Raw genomic sequence first — 24,037 nt, forward strand, 5'->3', positions numbered from 1 at the left:
GCGTGACCATGCCGGGCCTGCATTTGCAATCAAAGGCGGCCCCGGCGGTGCACAAACTCTCGCCCGAGGGGCGGGCCGCGCTCGATTTATGGCCGCACAGATTTCAAAGAGAGTTATGGGGCGCTGCCAGCGAGAGAGCGAACGCCGCCAACGAGACTGAAGTGGAGGAAAATCGTCTATTCACTTCCGCTGCGAAGAAAAAATATATTGTGCTTGTTCAAAAGGGAGAAAACCTGAAGAACTTGGAGCAAGGGTCGGAAAAAATATTTTCTTTGCAAGGAACGAGTCGAATGGTGGAATTTAGAGCGAAATTCCCATTTTTTTCCTTTTTGCTTTTTATCCCTATCCGAGGACCGGGAAGGGTGCGCACTGCACTAGCACGAATGCTGAAACCCACGAACGGATAACATGGGCGCACCAGGCCACTTGCCTCCACAGCGAGGACTTTTTGAAACGCTAGAAATTCGTCCCGTGAAGCCGTGAAGCCAAATCACGCATGCTGGAAAGGTGCAAACCAGCAAGTAGCATGTCGGCCTAGATCTATGCAGCCGGCAGATCGTCAACATTTATAAATATTATACTTTTTCACTACGTAAACTAAACAAAAAAGTTGAAGATCGAAATCAATTTAAGTTAGTATGTCACCACTCGAGGGTGGTTGCTCCATATTTTAATTCAAACGGACTTCCTCGTTGCTTTAAAACTTATTCCTCCTCTTTAATCATTCTTTTTTATGTAGGAAAGAAAGATTGAACAGGAGGAAGTTTTAAAGTAGTGAAGATGAAGTCTGTTTGAATTAAAATATAAATCAACATTATTTGTTAAAAAAATTCTAGAATGAGTTTATTGAACGTTTTGTTTTAATATTTATGGTTCGTGCTATAAAATTTGTCCGAAATGTTTAAAACGTACCTGTCCCAAAGAAAAAATAAACGGACTTGGTCAGCTCCATGGCACTCTTGGAAATAATGGGAAAATTTCAAGAGTCCCCAAAACCGTGCATTAAAATACCTATCAGGAATCAGGATCCTATGTATTTATGGAAAAAAATCCCTCATTTCTTTCCTCTAGTATCTGATTACACTCTGAAATTTATTCACATTTGCAAAAACATACACTGTTTCCAATACCGTCGAGTTTAATTCGTTCAATTGTGCACATTTTGATGCTTGAAAATTGCATCCAGCAAGCACATTGTGTATTTCTGCCTTGAAGATTCTCCAGTGGCGAGAGTGTGCTGAAATTTGGTGCAGGAATTTATTTACAAGAAGGATTATTTTCGTGCCTTTGTGTGTTGGCTGGCAGGGAAGGGAAGGCAAGGCAGAGAGAGCGGGATTAAAAACGAGTTGTCTCCGCGGCGGCAAATCGCATTACGACCGCCAAAACAAACAGCAAATGGATTTTCAAGGGCCGCGCGCGCTGCTCTCCGTCCTCGTCGCGCTGCTTTTATTCTTTTCTTCTTTATGTGGGTCGGTCGCTCTCTGCTTTTATATTCGGCACCGCCGCTGCAGTGCAGGTTGCGACGCCACTTTCCTCCGTCGCCGCCGAATAAAAGTGGCGTAATCACAAAACTTCAGTGCGCCCCCGGTCATTAGGCTTAATGTGCGCGCACATTGCATCGCCGCCGGAAGCAATGAATTCGGACCGGAAATCATTTGGCTCGCGATTTGATGCCATTCGAATGCCAACTCGGCACGCACCAACTTTCGCCACCATCGAAATGAAGATTTTTATGTCCAAACTTTCTGCTATCGTCGCACTTTACAACGCACGCACTGCGATCAGAAAGTGCGTAGGAAGAACATTTTGTCTCTTTTTGTCAGCTCTTTTGAAACGTCTCCTGGTGGTGATTAGAGCTGTGAAGAGTTTTTCGATTTTATGACCTCAAGTTAATTTGCAAACTAAGGGAGACAATTTGAACAAAACTTTGAAATATCTATACGAATCTTGATTCTTGGAGAGACAAATTTATTGATTTATTGCAGAGCCGTAGATTTGTTTTCGATTTTTGAGGAAATTAGGAAGTTTTTTACAAATTGAATGACAATTATTTTTCACTTTGTTAAAATTATGTTTAGCTATAAAAATTGTACTTTGTTTACGATATGGGTAGGCAATACATAGGACTTTATTTGTTTTTTATTCAACTTAATAAATCGAAAATTTCAGCAATAAAACTAAAAAATTACTAAATTGTAACAAATACTTGAATTTTTCAGAAAAAAGTAATATTTTAGAATGAATATCAAAATTAGCTTTTAGCCAGTTGTTATGTTACATTTTCTTTGCTGGAATATTTGCTCTAAAGAAAAGAAATGATTTGGAGAAAAATTAACGAAAAGTTCTACAGTACAAAAATTAAATCTGAGAGCAAAAAATAGTTTTTTCACTATCGGTTTTTACAAATTTGAACAGAATCTATACGGGTGACAATGATTTTATAACTGAAAAAATGATTTTAAATTAATTGAATTCACATGATTCGAGATAGCTTAATGAGTCACTTAATGACTGGTCGCTAAGAAAAATTGTCGGTTGTCTAAATGCCACAGCCCTAATTGTCAACCCTTGTTTTTTGATAAGACAAATTCCAACAAGCCCCTTCTCTCAGCTTGTAATCTGTTTTTAGCACTTTTTGATGTTTTGATCTCCACATTTTTATTTCTAATTCATCTCCGCTGATTCGTATCTCGCAAATAAAGGCGAGCGAGAGGTATATGATTTAACTTTTCCTTCCCTCCTCTTCTCAGCGCAGGGCCAAATTTCTTTCCTTATATCTGCACGAACTACACACGCACGCATATCGTTAAGCCGGGGAAAACGTTGCATAAAATTTACGCCACAGTCGTAAAGAAAAAAATTATTGGCCTATAAAGCGAGCTGGCTGCCAACGAGCGGTGCCAAAAGTACGCGTTAATACATATTTCGCCGACGAGAGGCAGCGTGATTGCCGCCGAGCCGCGCTAAAATTTTTAAAACCGCGCATTCGGCGTGTTGCAAAAGAGGGTGCTGCCGCTGCCTAGTCCAGACGAGTGCGTTAATGTTTCTTGAAATCCGTCCAAGTCTGATACAACAAATAACGGAATTTTATCGCTGTGCGGTCTGTAATTATTGCAAAATTTATAACTGGAATAAAAATGTATTTTGTTAAAACAACAGCAATGCATTTTTTTAAATACTTTTGGAAGATAACAATTGCACGTGTGGGAAATTGAAATGATTTCCTATTATTTGGCAATAAACAAAAAGTCCGCAGTTGGTGCAGCAAAATTTGGGAAGCCGGTCACGTTCTTGCCAACCAACTTTCTCCCCTAATTGCACCCCCGAGGAATTGGTTCGGCTAACCAAGTTTGTTTGCACAGATCGACCTGAAGCACATCAACCAAGTGGCCGGCGACACCGGGGACATGGTGGAAGTGGGCATCGACCTCCGGGAATACTACCCCTCGGTCGAGTGGGACATCCTGGGCGTGCCTGCCGAGAGCCACAAAAAGTACTACCCGTGCTGCGCCGAACCTTATCCAGGTCAGTCAACAATTAAAATTATTGTTTCTCGTTTCTATGAATTTATTTAATTTTAAATACCATTACGAAAATCTTGGGCATGCACAAAAACTAAAGACAAAAAGAGCTCAAGTTTGGAATACTGAAAGGGTGAAAAGTTAGTGAGAATATAAATTGATAGGAGCCATTACTTTGTTTAGAACTAAAACTAAGTTACATTAAATTAGCACTGAAATATTACTTTTGATAATGAGAACAGCTCTCTTCTCTGATTGGTCGACGGCCATTTAGTGGCATTTGTGCTAGGTACAGACCTAAAGCCGCCAAAGTAAAAGTTTTTACCTTTCCTCCGATTTTCGGAACACGCGGAGTCGATTTTTCGATCGAGTGATTCGGCTGCCTAATCTAATCCGACCATCAGAAATCGATCGGCACTGTTAAAAATGAAATTCCAGTGCTACTTGCCGACCGTGGGGAACAATTAGTGACTGCACTCGGCTGCCGATTAAAAAAACAACGAATTGTTCTAATCTAATTTATTTCCAGCGAGGCTCTTACATAATGTATTTCACATCAATTTTCCACCACAATTTCGACCACAAATAAGAGAGAGCAATACTTCTTAAAACACCACAAATCACATTTTTATTCCTTTTTCACAAATCCGTTGGAAAATCTGCTGAATTGCATAAACAACCGCACTAGCTTTGGAAATAAATCCCGGCTGTCACAATTAATCCCCAAGTTGTTATCTCCGTACGCAGTCTTCAAGTGTCCGATTAGAAAGCGAAAAAGAAAACAAGCAAGTTAGGCATTTTGCCGGGCGCTTGTGTCGGGCGGGATTGCCTAACCGACTCTCGAGTTTGATCTGATGGAGCCGCGGCGAGTTTAATTCTTTTATCTGACGGGCCGGATGAGAAATAACGCTGAAAATCCTCACGCTCTCTCCGGAAAGAGGCAAAGTTGCCGTCTACCCATCGTATTTCATATTTTCGGCGGCCAAGTTTTAGGCTTGGAAAGTGCGTCACGTCGTAAAATAAAAACAGCACGAAAGAGCAGATGAGGAAGCGATAAGAAGTGGGAGTGAAAAGAGAAACACTTTTGCCAGAATGGGATCTAGACAAATACTATGTTGCAGATCAAATATCATTCCAGAGAAAGAAATAAAAAAATCGTCATTTTAATCTGAATTTTCCTCATTTTAATTCGACAAGAAGTTATTGAATTTTTGCTATAAAACATCCCGTTACGAAGCAAAATGATGCTTGTCAAATCGATCAGCACGTCCTTTGGCACGAATCGAGAATTAAGTGGCGAAAGCAAGCAGCGTCTTCTCGAGGAGACAATCGCGCACTCTGTAAATTGATGCGCGCGGAACAAGTGAATCGCGCTCTTCTCGGCGCCCTGACATAGTCCCGGGGGCGTCTTCAATCTCTGCCACTTTATTTATCTCGAGAGGCATGCACGCATCCGCGGCCAAATTGCCAGAGGATGGCTTTCTGACGAGTTTTAATAATTATTTGCTTATCGCTGCAGAAAACTGGGCTTTTCATTCGAGCGCTCGTTAAAATGAATGCGGAGCAGGAAATTCTTCCTTATCAAAAGCTCGTGGATGAAAAGTGCGTGCTTGCTGAGAGGAAATACATGTGGAATGCTTTCGTTTTGACAATTATAAAGAAATGAGATTTCCAAGCAAAGCTCTAACATTTGAATTTTTCAAGAAAATGTTATAGTATTCAAAAGACGACTTCTTGCACATTAAAATGCCAGATTTTTATTGAAATTTATGTAGAGTCTAGCAAATGTCAGCAATTTTCTTCTAAGGAATGTTTAACTAGCCCAAAAAATATTAAACATCGCTATTTTCATCACTAAGAACAATTATTTCGGTCTAAAAATGTTGATTTTCAGCCGTATGTCTAGGGATTTGAAAGCAACAATAAAATACTTTTCTATTTATTTTTCACACACGTAAAAAATGGTTTTTCTCTGCCTTCGTGGAAGCCGATGTCGCCGTCTTTCACTCTCACGCCGTCAAAGAGGCTGATTTAGGGCGGGCGCGCGTTGGCAGACGGCCACATTTGTATCGCTCAAAAACTGACGGCCCGTCGATACAAACGAACGCACCACAATTCCAGACAAATAAGTCATGCTTTGGCACGTACAGCCTAATTCGCCAAATTGCAGCCGAAACTTTCGAGCCGGGCTAAGGAAATTTATCGGGCCCCGCCAGAAGCGCCAGCAGCAGCAGTAGCTCCGCCGAGGCACAGACGAGAATAAAAAGAAAAATTCCGCGAGTGGAATAAAAAAGAAGAAGCTGCTCGCAGGAATTGCAGCCCGGGGAAAGAAATGCTCTCTCAGTCCGCCTCTTTTTTTATTTACCTCCGGCATGTGAAAATAAAAGAAGTGGCGCAGGCCTGGGCTTAGAGAGGATTGATACCTCGTATTTTAGTGGAATAAGCTGCTTACAAGCCTGTTTGCCTGAGATATCTCAGGGACAAACCAGAAAAAACTATGTAGAAAATCGGTACAAAAATCATAAATTCAAATTTTAAAATGGTTTGTCTGTCTAATTTATTTATCTTCAAGGGAAATTTGTAATGGAGGGGAAATTTTTAATTAATCTCTGCGACAGAATAAGATTTGAACTTCTTAAAATTGTAATACTGGCCTACTTTGCTTTTAATAATTAATTTTTTGGCAAAAATTAGAATTTTATTTCAATATTTTTAATCATTTGGAAAAAATTATTCTTTCATATAAGACGGATTTTTTTAATCTTCTGAAGTGACGATCTTTGGAATGGTTTCAAGCCACTCTAACGCGATTTCCGGAATGTTTGTCTGCTCAGCATAGGTGCGAGCGGGCCGTGCCGCTGCAGCCAGGTTTATTCCGCGGCAAATGGCCCGGAAAAGCGTTCCCGGTTTGTCAACACACTCCGCCGAAGCCGTGAATTATTGAGCAAATAAACTTTGCACATTGCACGGTATAGCTAGGTGTGTGCGCGCGTTCGCTCCTTTCTTCCTTTTCCGCGACTCTCGTCGTCGGTGCGATAATAGTAAAAAGCGGCGTGTGTGAGAGTGCCGCCGCCCTGTGGGAGCTCTCATCCGGCCCGCCGGCTTTCAATTTGCATTCAGCGCGGGGATGAGAAAGTTGATTATTACACACACGGCCTAGAACGACGGAATACGAGCGCCACCCAGACAACGTGCAAACTTTTGGCAAATGCACGTCCGCTCGCTCGCTCGCTCACTCGCTCTCACACCTGGAGTTGCCCAAGGGGAACACCGCCATTTGCAAAATTTACCACTAGATTTAAACAGATTTCAACGATATGAAGCTTGAATTTTTAAATTTCTCATGAATCAGAAATTCTCGTCAAATCTTCTTTAAGCAAACTTTGACGAGAAAAAGGCCTTTTTTTTAAAAAAAAAAAGTGAAGTATCTGTTAACATCTGTTTAATCTCTAGTGTCAAAATTTGATAAAATGGTTCCAGATTTTGAAACCTTAGAATAAAACGGTAAAAAATTTAATAAAAAATCAATTTAACCATTTTTAATAGCTCATAAGGATTTCTTGCCTAGTGAATAGTTGTGAGAAGACGTTTAGAGGCGCATGGAAGGCGAGTAGCAGGTTTCACAAGATTTCTCATTACGATTGATCTCAGAGGAGGCAAAAACAGCTACGTGTACTGTATGATAAAATTTAACCAGCAATTAATTCATTGAAAGCCACCCATTCCATAATTTTCATGCTGATTTAATCAATTATTGTAAAATCTTTAAATTTAAAATTGTCGGAAACAAGAGGCAAGTGTTATACTGTAAAAAGTGGGAATAAATATACCAAAATTAGAAAAAAACAAGATTTTAGAAAGGGGAAGATAATTTTGATAGTTTTTAGCTGGACTTTTATTTTTTAGTATAATTATCTTCGGAAGTACAGTCAAACCAATCCCACCTTGGTTTGCAGTGCTGAATTTTCACTGAACTCAGAACGGTTTGACTATTATTTCGAATATTCAAATTAAAATAGTCAGTCTACGTTTTTTCAAAAGAATGTAAGACTTTTAATTATTTTAGAGAACACATTGAATTTTTTATAAAATCATTTTTTTGCAAAGTGCAGTAGTTTCTTTGTAATCTTAAATTTTGTTGATCTCTTCTTAGGGTCAATGAACAAAAATAGTATTTTTTATAATAAACAAAATGATAAAAATATCAAAGAGTTATTCCCTTTTTAGCTGTAAAATATAACAAACTTTCGCCTTAATTAACGATACAGCTTGATGAGATAATAAACGAACCTGTTTTAAACATGCTATATAGTAATAGTATTACCGGCCGTTTTGATGGTTGAGCAGTGATGAAAAGCGAATTTGCACGTTGCCATATGTATGCGTGTGCGGGTTTACCCCGTTGATTTGGGTGCAGTCCCAGGTGGGACGGCGGCGCTGCTTTTACGGCCAGCCTTTAATTAACACCATGCACGCGCGCATATACGCATCGCCGAACACGGCCCACCGCTTCATTATTCAATGAGCAGCAAGGCTCGAAAGTTTGGCCAAGCCGGAAACTTGCTTGCTATCCCACTCAAGCCTTGGCGAGATCGATTCTCTAGGGTAAACATCTTGGCCAAAGTTTCCTTCTTCCTCATGAATTGCGATGCGTTTGACGAGAAAAATCGTTCCGAGCCAAATGTGACAGACGTGAACGCTGTCAAAGGAATTTTGACGTGTACGAAAATTGATTTAATCTTAATCTCTGATTGAATTTTCTTAAATAAAACGTTAGTATTCTGTTTACCAGAATTGTATAATTTCAATGCATTATTTTATATTTCACAAAAAGGTTAGAGCCGCATTTTGCTCATTCCTTGAGTGCCTTTTCTTTCCTGTACTTGATTGCCATTGCGGAGCTGACTGCAGTCATCACTAGGCCCAGTTTCCCTCGACTAAAGTCTTTGAGTGGAACTCCATCCGTTGCATTGCACCACGTGTCCATCTCAGCGCTGCTTTCTTTGTATTTGCAAACGAATTCCTCCGTGGACATGTTTTTAGTGAAAGGCAGTTGGCTTTCTGTAGCGTTTCTCTTTATCAAACGCTGCCGGAAATGGTCTGAGGAAAATAAATACAAAATTTAGAATACGTTGCAGTTTAAGGTTTCCAATCACTCTCACATTTGATCAGAGCAGTTACTTCAGCTGGAAAGGCCTTCTTGTCCGTCTTGTTATTTCCTGAAGCAGTGTACTTCATTGCATCCTTGCCCATGAGGCCCAAGCACAGGTGCCGAATAAATAACGTGTCTCTAATAGGTTTGTCTTGCAATTTGTTCCAATTCTCTGTCTCAAACCAGTATCCCAAGCCAACATGAATCTGCGAATTAAATGTTTTATTATCAAGATGAGTCTTCAACAAAGTCATGTAATTCAATACTTTGTTTTCTTTCTTCTCAAACAGACGGATCGGCTTGTCATTGTCAATCTTGATCAAACATTCTGCATGCAACGTATTGATTATTTATTGCTTCTATCTTGAGGAAAAATCACGATATTTTTAGTTATAAAAAAATAATACCTTCTTCGAGCTCAAGCAGCTTCAGAAATTCATCACTCAGTGGACGATCAAACAAGCTGGACGCTCTCGCAAAATATGACAGCACTGAATTTGTTGGCAAAATCTCCAAGCTGGTGTTTTGCTGTCTAATTTCCTCGATGGACACGGAGGAGTTGAGGGCATTAAAGGTGTTAGCATTCTCATCTGTAAAATTCAACTTATTTTATTTGCTGATACCGCGCAGTGAGAATAAAATTCTTACCTAACTGCTCGTTTATCGCTTGATTGAGCTGGTTTGATTGAAACAAGGAAATTCTCGTGCTCTCGGCTTCTGGCAAAAAATTACGGTATTCAGCTGCACGAAACAAAATAATCCTTATTTATGTTGGTAAAATTACGGCCCTACCTTCTTGCTGTTGAATTTTTAGCAAATTGGCAAACTCCTGGAATTGTCTTGCGCTCAGTTTTTCAACCTCTTGCTTCAAAGTCTTCTTCGTTTCCTCTATCAGTTCTTTCTGCATAGCTCTCATATTTTTCTCAATTATTTCCATTTCATCATTACGTCTCTGGCACTTAAGGCAAGAAGCGCCATCCTGCGTGTCGTTTTCTTCATTTACTTCCGATTCCTGGACGAACCAACAGTCAGGTGCGCGTGAGCTACATGGTTCAACTTGCATATTTTTTATATCCCTCTAACTCTAAATACAACTTTATCAAAATATAGAAAGATCACAGGCAAAAATTATCAAAAATGACTGCTTGAGTATGAAATTGAGCTATTTAATATTTTATCTTCTCAAAAATATCCTGAAAATGCTCTGTGCTTAATCTTACAATTAGCCAATCGATAGTTAAAATATAAATTTCATTGTAGTTAATTTTCTGAAGCCATATATTACCTGACTTTTGCGCCTCTTTTTTGAAGTTACTGTTGTCGGCAACGTGGGATAATCGAGGTTTTTTCCGACGATCTTTTCCTGCAACTCTTCTACAGTGCGTGCGGTGCACAAAACGATGCATTTTTGCAAGGGCGCCTCGCTGCTTTTGACTTTGTCTTTAGCCAGAAACTGTCCACTCTCGCGGTCGACCTCGAACGATTGGTCCCATCTCACCCGGGGGTAAATGGAATTTTGAAACGCCGTTTTTGATCCTGTGCGATGGACGACTGGCAACTTTATAAACTTGGAATGTACTATAACGTGATTCCCACTCTCGATGCACAAACAGAAAGCATAGAAGCTCCGTAACATTCCCATTTGAAGTGGTACGAGACCAGATATTCATTTGCTAAACGGTGACGCAAGTCTGAAATTAAAATTAAACAATATAAATGAGACACAGCTAATTTAAATTGCAAGAATAATTTTAATCGATCAAACATTAGCCATAATGACATTTTTTATAGAGCCATTCTTGATCTCTTCCGTAATCTGTTCTAAATTTATGTTTTAAATTTTGCTTGAAATAATTTTGCTAACCAAATTAACTTAAAATGATTTATATACTCACCTTTAAAAATATAATAATTAAAAAATAATCATTTTAATCTAAAAATCAATATAATTATCAGAAATATATATAATAAATTCCATAACCTTGCAACAGAGAGAATCTCGGTCAAGTTGAAGCTCTTAAAATTAAATTAATTATCGCAACATTTAAAAAACAACCTCAAGTGTCGACAATTTTACTAAGAAGTTTCTCTTTACCAATATTTTGGTCAACTTTGACAGTGGAACCTGCGAAGCCTATATATTCATAAAAACTTTGAACGCGCTGTGTTATTGTAAACCTTGAATAGATTAAATGCTTTCAAAATATATTATTATAACTCACAACGCAATCGACGGGAACTGGCGGGCAGGGAGCACGCCAGGGAGCACGCACGCCCTGTCTTGGCTGTAGGGCACGCGGCCGCCGTGATGCACCCCAGTGCGATCTCGCAGCCCGTCAGCCCGAGGAAGAACGGCGCCAAACACCTTGTCTTGATTGCACAACAATTCCAGAATGATCTGAAAATAAGTAAAATAATTATTGCAGTTGGTCAGGACGCGGAGTTTCCGCGAGTTTTTCGCTAACAAGGAGTCGCCAATTACCGATAAAAAATTTAAAATGGCTTTAAAGAGGGTTGAAACTGCAAAAGCCTGGAGGATGCTTGTAACCCATTAATAATATTCTAGGAGGAATTTTGAAAGAACGTTCCTATAATGAATGAATAGGATAACCCAAGAATAAAAAGAAAAATATTCTACGGATAAGCTTTTGGATTATTCTTAAGGATATTTTAAGAATGTTCTTATACTATTCTTTGGGGGAAATGATGAGCTTTTTGAAAATCCCACCAAGAGTATTCCAGAATTATTCCCAAAATATTATTGACGGAATATTCCCAGGAATGTGCCAGGGCGAAATAAAGGCGTGACATTTTCATATAACAAAAATATTCTTTCAGAATGTTCCCGGTAAAAGTTGATATATTCCAGGAATATTCTTGGGCGAAAAATTTCTGGGCGGGATAGCGCCATCAGGTGCGGCGACCATCACACCACTGCAACCGCGCGGACAAGAATTTTCTAGTGAATAACATCCCCGTGATTGATTTGGCCGCGGGTTTATAATTCTATTCATACCTAAATAAAGGGTTGTTCGCTGGCACAGATATAAGGAGACTCGATGGCGCAAGTAATAAAAAAAGTAATGTGCTCCTCCGCTCGACAGCATATCAAGCGCGTACGTAGCACTCGCCACGAAATTCCGGGGGTGAATGGGATGGCAGGTATAGCTATGCGCTTGACCAGATGCTGTGCCTGTTGCTCACACCCCCACAAGACGTGCATTATTCCACCAAACGGCCTAGGCAACCAACAGTGCAAGAGTTAAACCAAACGGTGTGGGCGATGCGCTTGCGCCAGCAGCAACACTCACCTTTTCAACCGAGCGCAAGGTACAGCACCGGAATAATGAAAAGGTGAACGCCACTGCTGACGCAGCACTCGAATCAGGTTGGGGTGTATTACACTGCTTACACTGCAGGTTGCCTAGACTGACACATGGGGCTCAAGATGAGCTATTACGCTTTTCAGATTGTAGGAGCTGTCACAAAAATATTGAATAGGGTAAAATTAATTTTTAATTGTTTTTAAAAATTATAGACAAATTCTAACTGCAATGTGAAGTTTATAAAATAATAATTTTTACTGAAGTATATGAATTGGACGTGTTTTAAATTAGTAAAATATTTTTAAATCCTCTACTTTTATAAATATTTTTATTGGTATAAATTTGTCAGATTATAATGGCATACATTGTCTAAAAATATTGCACAAATTTTACTTCAATGCAATCTTGCAGAGGCAGTTTTAGCTGTCCTGTGCGCCAAGAAAACCTCAGAAAATTGTGATATGCGGCTATACATATTAGGCGGTTTTCTCTTCTTGAGTATTTTCATCCCATAATTTAATAGGAATAACATACTTTTTAATTCAATCAAACCTTCTAAAAATATTTTTCAAAGTCTAAATATGATAGTAATATCTGCAAGCAACCTTAAAAACGGGGCCCATAATTGCTGTGTATTTTTTAACATGGGGTCGGGTCTGTTTCGACCTTGTCCCCAAAACGCTTGCGTACCATTTCCCTGAGTTCATTCAATTTCCTCTCCTTATTAGCTGTTTCTATGCTGATAGCATTCATCATTGCGCCAATTTGCCCTCGTCTAAAGTTTCTGCACGGAACTCCATTGATTGTATTGCACCACTTATCCATCTCGGCGCTTGTTTCCTTGTATTTGCGGACAAACTCTTCTGTTGACAAATTTTTGATGAAGGGCAGCTTGCTCTCTGTAGGGTGCCTCTTGATCAGTCGCGCTCGGAAATGGTCTGTAGGGAAGGAAAAAATGCGTTTTATTTACTGTGCGGTTAAAGGTTGCAAAAAATATCTCACATTTGATGAGGGCAGTCACTTCTGGAGGAAAGGCCTCTTTTCCATTGTCATTTTCAATGAATCTGCCTCTCCCTGCAGCAGTGTATTTCATTGCATCAATGCCTACAAGGTACTTGCACAAGCGTCTGATAAACCAAGTATCGCTAGTTCTGTCAAGCAGCATCTTCCAATTAGATGAGTCAATCCAGAAGCCCAGTCCAACATGAGTCTGTTTTTATTTGTAATATAGATAAAGTAAGGGTGCAGTTGAGATTCGTTATATTATAATTTATTTTAAATAAATACCTTCAAGTTTTCCTCTTGAAACAGAGGAATTGGTTTGTCATCGTCAATCCTGATCAAGCATTCTGCAAATTAAAAGGTAAAAAATGAATTACTTGTAAAGAGTAGAACTTTTCTATTAAAATTAACGAGTGCCTGAACTATATGCAAGGAAATTAATTTAGGACGGTTAGCAACTAGTGAAATTCTAAATAGAAAAAATTAAAGTACACGCGCTCTCGTACTGTATACAGCGGCTCTTTCGGCCCAGCAGTACTTTATCTCGAAGAAAAATTCATACCACAGTAAAAGCTACTGGGAATTATGGTTAATTAAGTGACTTTCGGAATCATCCAGCTTTGCTCATTGCTGAAAAAATAGAAAAGGGTAGACGAAAGAGACGGAAATCTTTTCAAACCCGCCAAGGCCGCGGGACTCCCTCCCTAAATGCTGTAAAATTTCCTTACAAAAATTCACAAGCTCAAAATTAATTTAATTAATTACTCTACGTGTGTATTGCTTCCCTTTTTTCAGGTTTTGTTTGTAATTAATATTCAAGCATATTTGTTGCATTGTTGCTCAACTTTAAGGATAGTCAAAACTCAATGCCAAAGACAAATTTGATAGGTATGTACTTGTCAGCGACGCGGGGCAGGGCCGCCGAATGGGCGCAGTCGGCCCTGCCGGCGCGCCTTCTCCCTATCACGAGGTCAGAGTCTTTTCTTCTGTGGCCAAAGTAGACTTTACAGGGTGCAGGGTGGACAAGAAGGGAAAATGCCCAGTTACTATACCATACCAGTTTATTGTAGTTATAGCGGCGACAGTACACAGCGTGGCTACCCAGAGGGACGAGCGGGGGAGCGTGAGAGTTACCCTCTTGCTCGTGTGCCGTCAGGAGAGCGAATGCGTTGGTGCGAGCGGGTCGTGTGCTCGTGAGGGGGAGGCTCTGGCGTTGCCTTTATTGATACCTGAGTTTCTCCCTCCGCTCTCCCTTGTGGGTGCCCGAAAGTTAACGTAAATGCATATCGGTGCTGAACAATTATTAATGCGATCGTAATATCGTCAGGTAAAACCCTGACATCTCATTGGGGTTTGGTTTTTTGTTTTCTTTTTTTCTTAATTCTAACATTTGATTTATTTCCCGTGTTTACATTTTTATTTCGGACATAATTGTGTATTCATGTGTTTGTGTTGTTTGTGTGCCCTCATTACTTCAGTTTAATCTAATTTTTCTTTCAAATCTTAACTAAGTATGTATCAATGTGTAGATGTGTGTATGTGTGTGTCTTAGGTGTCTAACTTTCACTTTCGGAGATTTATATTAAACGTTAATTGTAATTAAATGGTAGAACACCTTCTACACCTCCAACCAGCAAAGAAAAAAATTGGCAAATTAGAGTTCGAAATTTACAAAACAATTTAAATAAAATGTGGAGCGCATGAAAAGATGAAAAAATTCTAGAGGAAAAGTGACAGGTAAATTATTTGCTCTCAACCAAGTGAGGTAAGTGGGAATTATCGGTCTTGAACGTTTAAGACAGCTGCATGTAGGAGCATAGTTGTTGGTTGCAAGCAAATCTTGGGGCGATGCTAGATGATTCTGTGGTCGTGAGTGATATATTATAACGGCGGCCGGATCTTCCAAGCCCTGAGGACTGAATGATGATTGGTGTGATGTTCCATGTGTGTAATCACACACGCTGCTGTAATCAGTTGACGAAGTTTTTTCCCGGATTTATCAAACTTCCTCGTTCTGAGTCAAATAGAGAGCAATTCTTCACAAATCAAATTACCACTATAAATGTTTAAAGTAATGAATTGGTTGGATGGTTTCTTTTTTTCTTGTTAATGAATCGCGATTTGAAATAAAGAAGAAAAGAAAATACTCCGATAGCAAAATGTTAATGTGGAATAAATTTAACGCTTAATGTGATATAATGTAACTTAATAAATTAAAGTATGCTAAGATCTGGCAAATGAATATCTATCTTAAATTTAAGTAAAATTAATAAGGAAACGATATTCGCGTTGTGTCCCTTGATTGCCTAATCTGAACAAAACAAAGAAAACTTCTTGAACCCGTGTGAAAGGCTGTCCGTTTTGTTACCTTGGAAAGTGAAAAAAAATTGCTTATATCTAATTTGGACAACCGTTTGCTGAGATAGAATGAAAATGAATACAATTCTTCGTCGTTAAATTAAAGAAATATACCGAACATAATAATATAACACTCGCGTCCGTTGCACTATGAGTAAATGTCATTGTTTTGGTTATAGCACTGCACAACACTTGTTTGTCATCTTTTCGAAAATGTCGTACTGTCTGGGTCCATTTGTTGTGGAATGGCAGAGTCACAATAGTCTTTGGCTGGAAGGTTCCTTGATTTTCCAGGGGTCATCTGTTTCAGGTACCACTTCAAAACGGACCGGGCGCACTTGTTAAAGTTGTGGCTTCTTTGATTTTCCAGGGGTCTGCTTTTTCGTGTGCCACATCCTTATGGTCAATTCCAGAGTTTCGTTTAGGAGTTACTCTCTGTGACTGCTTCTTCGGGTTATGTGCCCATAAGTGGAATATATAGGTACAGTGGAAAGTATTTACAGGAAATGGCACTAAATGTACGTTACTTTGTTTGTCTGTGAACTTAAAAAAAAACTTCTTACTGCTGGTGCCTTAAAATTCAAAATTTCAATTCCATCGTGAGAATAAGATGAAAAATTATATTATAAACAAATCGGAAAATAAAACAAATGGAAAAAAAAATTAAATGCTTGCATAAAATGATTATAGTGCAAAATCAATGTCTATCAAATTTTACTGTTGTATCCAAATTAAATAATTTGTCTTGAATATGAATTATTATTTTATAAAGCTCAACGATATACTCTTTTTTCTAAGCGTTTATATTCTTTATATCCATAAACTTTGTAACTTAATTTGAGCAGCTATATAGCATATATGAATATTCTTGAAAATGTTGAAAAATACATTAATTTACTGCTAAATCCATTAATTTCATTTTTCTCTGTTATTTCTTGTTTTGCTGCTTTTTGGCAAGATTAGTCATTTTGTGTTGATGAGGGTGTTCTACTGTGTTCTAGAGTAGAGTTGCTGAATTAGGGGGAAAAATGTGGCATAGAGTTTAAGCCATGAAAGTGTGTGTGTTTTGTTTTGAAATGATCATTCCGTCCGATTGAACCGTGTATTCTGTGAGTGGTGGGCTCGTTAAAAAAATTTATTCTCTCTAAGGTTATTTAATATTGCTGCAATATATGGTTTTGTTAGAAGATATAAAGTGAGAATTTGGTGATACGCAATTTATTTAATTATGAAGGCGCGGTGTTGTTAATTCTTTGACCTCTGTAAATTAAAAAAAAAAACGAAATTTATTTGAGACTTTAGTGGTGATTTTGTGTATTATTGCTCAAGTGTGTATGAATTTAATTTCATATTAATATGGTGGTTTTCTCACTTGTCAGTTTTTTTTGTGTTTTGTATTTACGTTTCAGGCAAAACTGTGGTGTATTATTTTTTTGGAAATGTCTTCTTTTTGAGTGTTTCTATTATGTTGAGTCTATTATTTGTCGTTCCGGCGGGATTGCTATTATGGCTGAATTCAATAGGTTTGTTGCACAATGAAAAATGATGTTATTCTTGAAATGTGGTATAATGAAAATGCAAACGAAATCATTCAAATTAAACTTAATGTTGCCAACTTAATTTAATTGTGTATGATCATGGCATGGGATAATATGTTCAATTATGCGAAAAAAATTAAGCATTCAATTGTTACAGTTTGAATTGGTTTAGCTTTACGCTCATCTAGTTGTTGAATTTAATTGTTTTTGGATATACTTTGCAATAGCATTCTTAGAAAGGAGAAAAAAAATAATTTGCTGCATTTTTTTTGTTTGAGAGACACAAATTTGTTGAACTCGAGTTACAAGCTGCCGTTAACCGTGATCTGATTTTTTTTCTTGATGGGAAACAAGTCTAATGTAGTCAATATACAAATACTGGAAACATCGTTGGGCTGCTGTAAATTTTACAAAGTATATTAGTTTTGTTCAATTTCATTGCTGGTATTTACTCAAAATTTAATCAAATCTTCTATTTTGTAATTAATAAAAATAACTCATTAATGGAAATTAATCAATTTGATATTATATTTTAAATATTAAACATCTATTTTTTTTTCAAAAGATAAATAACTTTAATATCTGCGCCATTGTTATACTCTTAGGTAAAATTTAAATTATTGTTGGAAATGCTCAGTATTTCGAAATTATTAATTCAACTTGTTATCTTATTTACAATAATCTAGCTTTTTAATTTATTTCTTAAATCAGTTCAACTCTCAAAACTCTTTAAACTCAAGGCTACTCAAAATTAATTCTCTACCTGATTATTGCTTTAACATGAGCATTTCAAAGAATCTGAAAAGAATACGAAATTAAACTGAAAATAAAATTTAATTAGAACAGAACAGGGAGTTAGGGGAGATGCACGACTTTTCTTGTAGTAATCGTCGAGACTAATTGTTTATATTTACAAGTATTGACATTGACAATGTTGATACCCTTTATTTTTTGAAAAAAAATTGTAACCGTAAATTGTATTAGAAATGTGTGGTGAATTTTTTGTATAATGTCGCAAAAATGTTTTATGTTTGCTACACTCTGCCTCTGCGTACATTATTGCTGTTGCATGCCTAACCGGGAGTAATTTTCTATTATGTTAAACCAACGCCACCGCCGCCGCCGCCGCGTGTCTATTTTTTTTTTCTGTCTCTGTCACTATGTCATGCTGTGCTCAAAAATCTCAAGATTACAAAATCTGCTTTGCTAATTACTATCTTTTTCTCTAATTATGTTTCCAATGAAATTAATTTTTCTTTAACTGCGGTTCACTGGACTATTATTCAACTCGGCTAAAGAATAAGACCAACAATCAGTCATAATTATTACCAACTTGGCTGCTCACGCGTTGCAGTAAGTTGAAATATTTATGAGATTTTAGTAATATTTATTTGCCTTCTGCCTATATTAGCAGTCAGAAATCCTCAGGCTAAGATCTGTGTTTTGCTGGCCATGCAAAAACACAGGACTAGATTTGCCAAGTGACTTCCATATGTAAATAAAGTCCAGTTTTCCAAAAATTATCAAACTATGAAAATTGCCAAATGATTGAACAATTAATATTTTTTTTTTTGTTATGAAAATTTAATATCTCTTTAATTTATTAAATGAAAAAAAAAGATAAAGGATCGTGAGTTGTTCGAATTTTAAAATAGATTTGAGTGATATGATTTATTGAAATCGAAGTGATTCTATTAAATTATGCTAAAAGGCTTCCAATCACGGAATTGATTTGAATTAAAAGTTACGTTAGCATTGGGGTTTCGTTGAGAATTTTAATAAAATAAATTAAATTTTCTTATGGCTGGCTGGCGCGCGGGAACGGGGGGGGGTGCTTTTTGTTTAACTCTCTTTTTTGCTCTTAAATGAATATCTGATTGATATTTTCATTATATTTCTGATTTTTTTTTTGTATCTGTTTATGCGGTATCTATATTAGTAGCAGTGAGAAGGGTGTCATGTCAATACTCTATTAATAACTAAAATATATATACACATTCCATGTTTAATTGAAGTACCTTGTCTTTAATGCTAAATCAATAGAAATCATCAGAGAAGCGATATAATGGAATTCGCCATTTATCAGCGGGATAAATACTTTTAGAATTGCCTTCTTTTTTTTGGCTTCATGTATTCTTTCTATTCCAACAAAATAAACAGTTCTTTGCTTCAGACCTTAAGGTTTAGTCACGTATGTATACGCCTTGTTATATTGGTGAGTTTCCTGGTGGTTCGAGGTGGATATTTTACGCTCAATTTCTCTTTTTCCTCCTTGTCGCGCTTAATACTTTGACTTTACATTCTACAAAAGTGTCCCTTTGATCGCTTTGAGAAAACTAGACTCGAGAAATATCTTTACTCATTGAGTATCATATGCATAACTTTTATAAATTATCGCCACTTTGTTTTGAACCTTTTTCCTTTAATATCGTGAATATCTAGAAGTTCGTCTCGTTTTGTGTCTACCATGCTCACACGTACCGTTGAGGTATATTGGAAAAGTATACCAAAAAATTAGAGTTTCGAAACACATATTATGTTCACCTTGATGGTGCAAATAAGCCGCTGCTTTTATCGCAACATACATACTCATTATTTTCTTTTTATTTTCACGAAATTCTGTGAAATTTCCATAACTCTTAATTTCCTATGCAGGGTTTAACGCAGTGATAACTCATTCTTTACTTGTCATTTCTCTTCAATCATTATCCAAAAACCGTGTGTTTCCGAAATGTAACCAAGATATAAAAAAATTCAATTTTGTGACATACTATCTCGCTTCTGTCCTGTAAACGTCAATTGCAACCACTAATTATTAAAGAAATGAAACAGTTGACCTCTTTAAAACTAATATAAAAAAATTTGCGCGCTCTTAAAATTAAGATAAAAAAATCGAATTTGAGTCAACTGCCCGATTGGCCGGAATTTTCTGCCCACGTTGGAAGATTGAGGTATTGTTAACCTCAAATCTTGACCAAGTGTGTGTCGCGTAATGAAAAATTAAATAAAACCGCGACTAATATTTGTGTTGCCCTAGGAGTATAAACTAACAATTGGATTATCTCCTTCTTGGTTCTGAATCACGGGAAAGCTTTCTGCACTTTATTATTAAACCTAATTGCGTGTTCCTGCCATATTAATTCATTACTTAAAACTTAATGTATGGGTATTGAGTATTGTGTTCATATTAAAACAGAGAAATAAGAATGTGACATAAATTAAATACATAAAGAAATCGTAATAATAGATGAAAGAATAGAATGTGTCAGTGTTTCATAAAAAGATAGGAATTTTTTAAGCTTTGTAAGAACTTGACAATAACATTTTTTTGTATAGAACCAAGCACAAAGGTATCTCATGGTTAATTGTTCGCTTGACCTTCTAAAACAGATGTGTTTCGTTTGTCAGAGGGCGAGCGTGAGATTTTCTTTAGTGGGCGGTCGGTCTAATTCTTTAAAGGGGGGGGGGGGGAAATTTGTCCTTTTTTTACGACAAAAGATTACTGCGATACAATGTCTCTTGTGCTGCTTTGATCCTCTTAAAATAGGGTTCTTTGACCTGTATGAACTTGAAGCTTTAATGTCTTGCCGCTTTGTGGGACTTTTTAGATGTGAGGGTATTTTTTAAGGAAATGTTATTTTTTCTATGAGCAAGAAGGTGGAACCCCTGGTGATAGTTTCTAAACCTCTTTGTTGTTAATTATGTAACTTGGAAGATTTACAGAGAATTCGTGGGAAATGGATTTGAGGAAAATTGATTGACATTGGTGGTTTTTGGTGACCTTTAGGGGAGTAGGATTTTATTTAGAATATTTTTTGAATAAAAATTGCGCCGCCTGTAATGAGAATTTGTGAAGTAAAGGTTTTCATGCTGTGTGCTATTGTTTGCTAACGTTTGAAGCTTTATATTACTCTTTGTGCTGGCGAGTGAAAAGTTAAGGGACGGGGGGTTACTTGGCATTGACTTGGTTCATTGACCTGGATTAATATAATACACATTCATGTAGAGAGATCTAGAGACCTGACCTTAAGAAATCAGTATGAAGGAAGAAGAAAAATAATATATAGCGTCGTTTTTTATGATTTTTTCTTTTGTGGACGTTAATTTACTATTAAAAAAACTGCGATCGGGACCTTAAAAATTCAATAACTTTGCGACAATCTGGATATCATAAACTGATCATTCCGTTTTTCTTTATATTTTTATTGCGCATAGAGGAAAATTTATCAATACTGCTTTTAAGAATATTAGTATTCCGTCTTCTCAAATTTGTTTCATGTCCTTTGTTGAAGGGAAATCGTACCTAATTTATTTATTTGGAAAATCATGCACATTTTTCGAAGAAAAGCGTTTGACGTTCAAATTACTGAATGTAAATTTCACAAATCGAAATGCTACGATTACTTTACAAATCATTTTACATATGCAACTTCAACTCTCAACCGTTCTCTGGCTTGTTCGGCAATACCTCGCTTTTCGGTATTTTAACCATTTCGAAGGTTTTCGTGTTGTCTTCGTGCTTTCGCTTATTGCGCCACTTGCTACTAAAGTTACCAAGATTTCGTAAAAAATCTACTGTGTTCTTGATGATGGGTTTTAGTTTCAAAGGAATTTCAGGTTTTTCCTTAATCCTGTCACTGGGAATAGTCTTATCACAGTTTTCAACGTGATTTTCGCGCTCATTCAAGTTATTAGTTTCTTGCTTAACTGCTGCTACAGTAGCTACTACACATTTTCCTGGTAATGTGATGCTATTTTCTGCTGTACTGATTAACGCTTTTTTCTGCGATTCGAACTTATTTACAACTACGCCATTTTCTATAGCAGTTTCTTTTGCAATTTGAATTTCAGCCTTTTGCGCGTTCTTTAACTTTTTACGTTCAATTTTCCCTTGTGAATTGATCTTCTTAGGAGTTTTCTTTTTCTTAACTTGAGATCTTCCAATCTCATTTTTCACCTGAGCTGATTGGAATGACTCTACTTGTCCAGTTATTCCGACATTTTTGGTTTCCGCCAATGTACATGCATGTTCTGGAGCTCTTTTTTCGGATATTATTTCACTTTTAGCTACAAATCCGGTTGTGTGCGAAACTTCTCTCTTGTGTTCGTGCAAATTTACTACTGGCTTTTGGTTTTCGTCTTGAAAATATGACAAATCAAGATACTCGGTTGAACTTGATTTTGGCACTGATGAGAACGGTATTTGGTTAATCGCGTGCTTTTGTTGTTGCGAATTACCCTTTTTCGAGGGAACTGAAGACTTGGCTTCTTTGGAGGAAATGGAATTTACAATATTTACATGAGTTCGTTCCCTGGCGAGGCTTTGATTTTGCGTGATTGACGATACCCCTTTTTGATTCTTCTTTTCTGGGTTTGCTGCTGATTTGGGTGCATAAACCGTCATGTTATGGAGTACCTTTCGCGTTTGAGTCGAGTGCGCGTTCTGGGGAAAAATCGCGTTTGGTGGATTGCCGCATGTCGTTGCCGGCTGAGATGTTATATGGCCGTGCGTGCGCGAAGAGTAATTTTGTCTCCTATATCCGCGATGCGCATCTCCTACGCGTGATCTGCATTGTTTTCTAATGTGTCCACTGCGGTTGCATTTGAAACAAATTTTGGGGACTCGGTATGAGAAAAATTGCTGTTGTTCTGACTGGGGTGCCGTTTGGTAGGCAGGTGCGAAATCTGGTGGTGGGTGCATTTGGTACGACGGGTACTCGGCTGGGTATTGGTAAATTGGGAAAACATGCTGTGGTTGCGGCTGAGGAAGAATTTCCACGAACTGTTGTTGTATAGGTAGCGGGGTTTTCATGAGTACATAATTAGTATGAGGTGAAGTTAACGCGTATGTGTTTTGTGCGGTGCAAGGTGCCACTTGAAGAGTGCGCAATTGCTCTTCTTTTTGTTGCAACTGTTTGAGGAGGAGTAAAATTAGTTCATCTTTTTCCTCCTTTTGTGTTTTTGATTTTTTCTTACGGTCTCGGCTGACTCTAAAGGTGTAATCTGTCTCAAAATTATCGGTAGATTGATCGCTATCTGAGAAAGAGGAAGAATCTCGCGGTTCGCTATGTTTTCTCGGGGTTTTAACGTAGTACGAGTGTGCGAAATCATTGTGCCAATTTTTCAAATCGTTCAAAAGTTCATCAAGTCCCTTATTTACATTTAATGGGTCACATTCCCACTGCAAAAGCCAGTTTTTCGCGTGTCCTTGTAATTTGCTTTCAAGAACATTAAACGTTTCATCTTCTGTCATTCCAGAGAGTTTCCTAATTACGTGTAAGTCCTGTAGGAATAATTCAACGTCCTCTGTACTTTCACCGAAAAATTCATCGAGCAACCGGCGTCCGATTTTCAAAGATTTACCGTCCATTTTAAATTTACGTATGTCTCAGCGTGCAAAGAAAAAATTAGATCGCCTAATATGCACCTGACATATTTTAAATTATACAATATTTACAAAATTTGCATGACGCGTACGTAAGTTCGATTTTACATGTCCTTTAGGAGGAAATTACGCGCTTGTTGGGGGGGTTTCGGGTCCAAAAAAAATTTGGAGGGCTGGGTTTGGGAGGGCACTTTGGCAACAGAAAAAAAACTCTTCGCTCATGAGGGCTGACATATCTACTTACGGGTCATCTCGCCGGTGTGCCTCCACATGTCAGCGACGCGGGGCAGGGCCGCCGAATGGGCGCAGTCGGCCCTGCCGGCGCGCCTTCTCCCTATCACGAGGTCAGAGTCTTTTCTTCTGTGGCCAAAGTAGACTTTACAGGGTGCAGGGTGGACAAGAAGGGAAAATGCCCAGTTACTATACCATACCAGTTTATTGTAGTTATAGCGGCGACAGTACACAGCGTGGCTACCCAGAGGGACGAGCGGGGGAGCGTGAGAGTTACCCTCTTGCTCGTGTGCCGTCAGGAGAGCGAATGCGTTGGTGCGAGCGGGTCGTGTGCTCGTGAGGGGGAGGCTCTGGCGTTGCCTTTATTGATACCTGAGTTTCTCCCTCCGCTCTCCCTTGTGGGTGCCCGAAAGTTAACGTAAATGCATATCGGTGCTGAACAATTATTAATGCGATCGTAATATCGTCAGGTAAAACCCTGACAGTACTATTCTCAGAATTTTTTTAAATGCTATTTATTTATT

At 37.9% G+C, this 24,037-nt stretch overlaps 2 protein-coding genes across 2 annotated transcripts in view; both read left to right on the forward strand.

The window, feature by feature from the left end:
• The window catches only part of mal (maroon-like), a 216,676-nt gene that overhangs the window by 21,962 nt on the left and 170,677 nt on the right, over nucleotides 1-24,037 (forward strand). The gene's annotated exons all lie outside the window — the stretch shown is intronic.
• nAChRalpha2 (nicotinic acetylcholine receptor alpha2) overlaps nucleotides 1-24,037 on the forward strand; it is a 48,824-nt gene that overhangs the window by 20,069 nt on the left and 4,718 nt on the right. The window contains exon 5 of the mRNA XM_065481331.1: nucleotides 3,363-3,525. Within this exon, the coding sequence (XP_065337403.1) occupies nucleotides 3,363-3,525 (163 nt within the window). The remainder of the gene's footprint in view (nucleotides 1-3,362; nucleotides 3,526-24,037) is intronic.

The sequence above is a fragment of the Cloeon dipterum genome, chromosome 2 (genome assembly GCF_949628265.1).
Source record: "Cloeon dipterum chromosome 2, ieCloDipt1.1, whole genome shotgun sequence".
Taxonomy (NCBI): domain Eukaryota; kingdom Metazoa; phylum Arthropoda; class Insecta; order Ephemeroptera; family Baetidae; genus Cloeon; species Cloeon dipterum.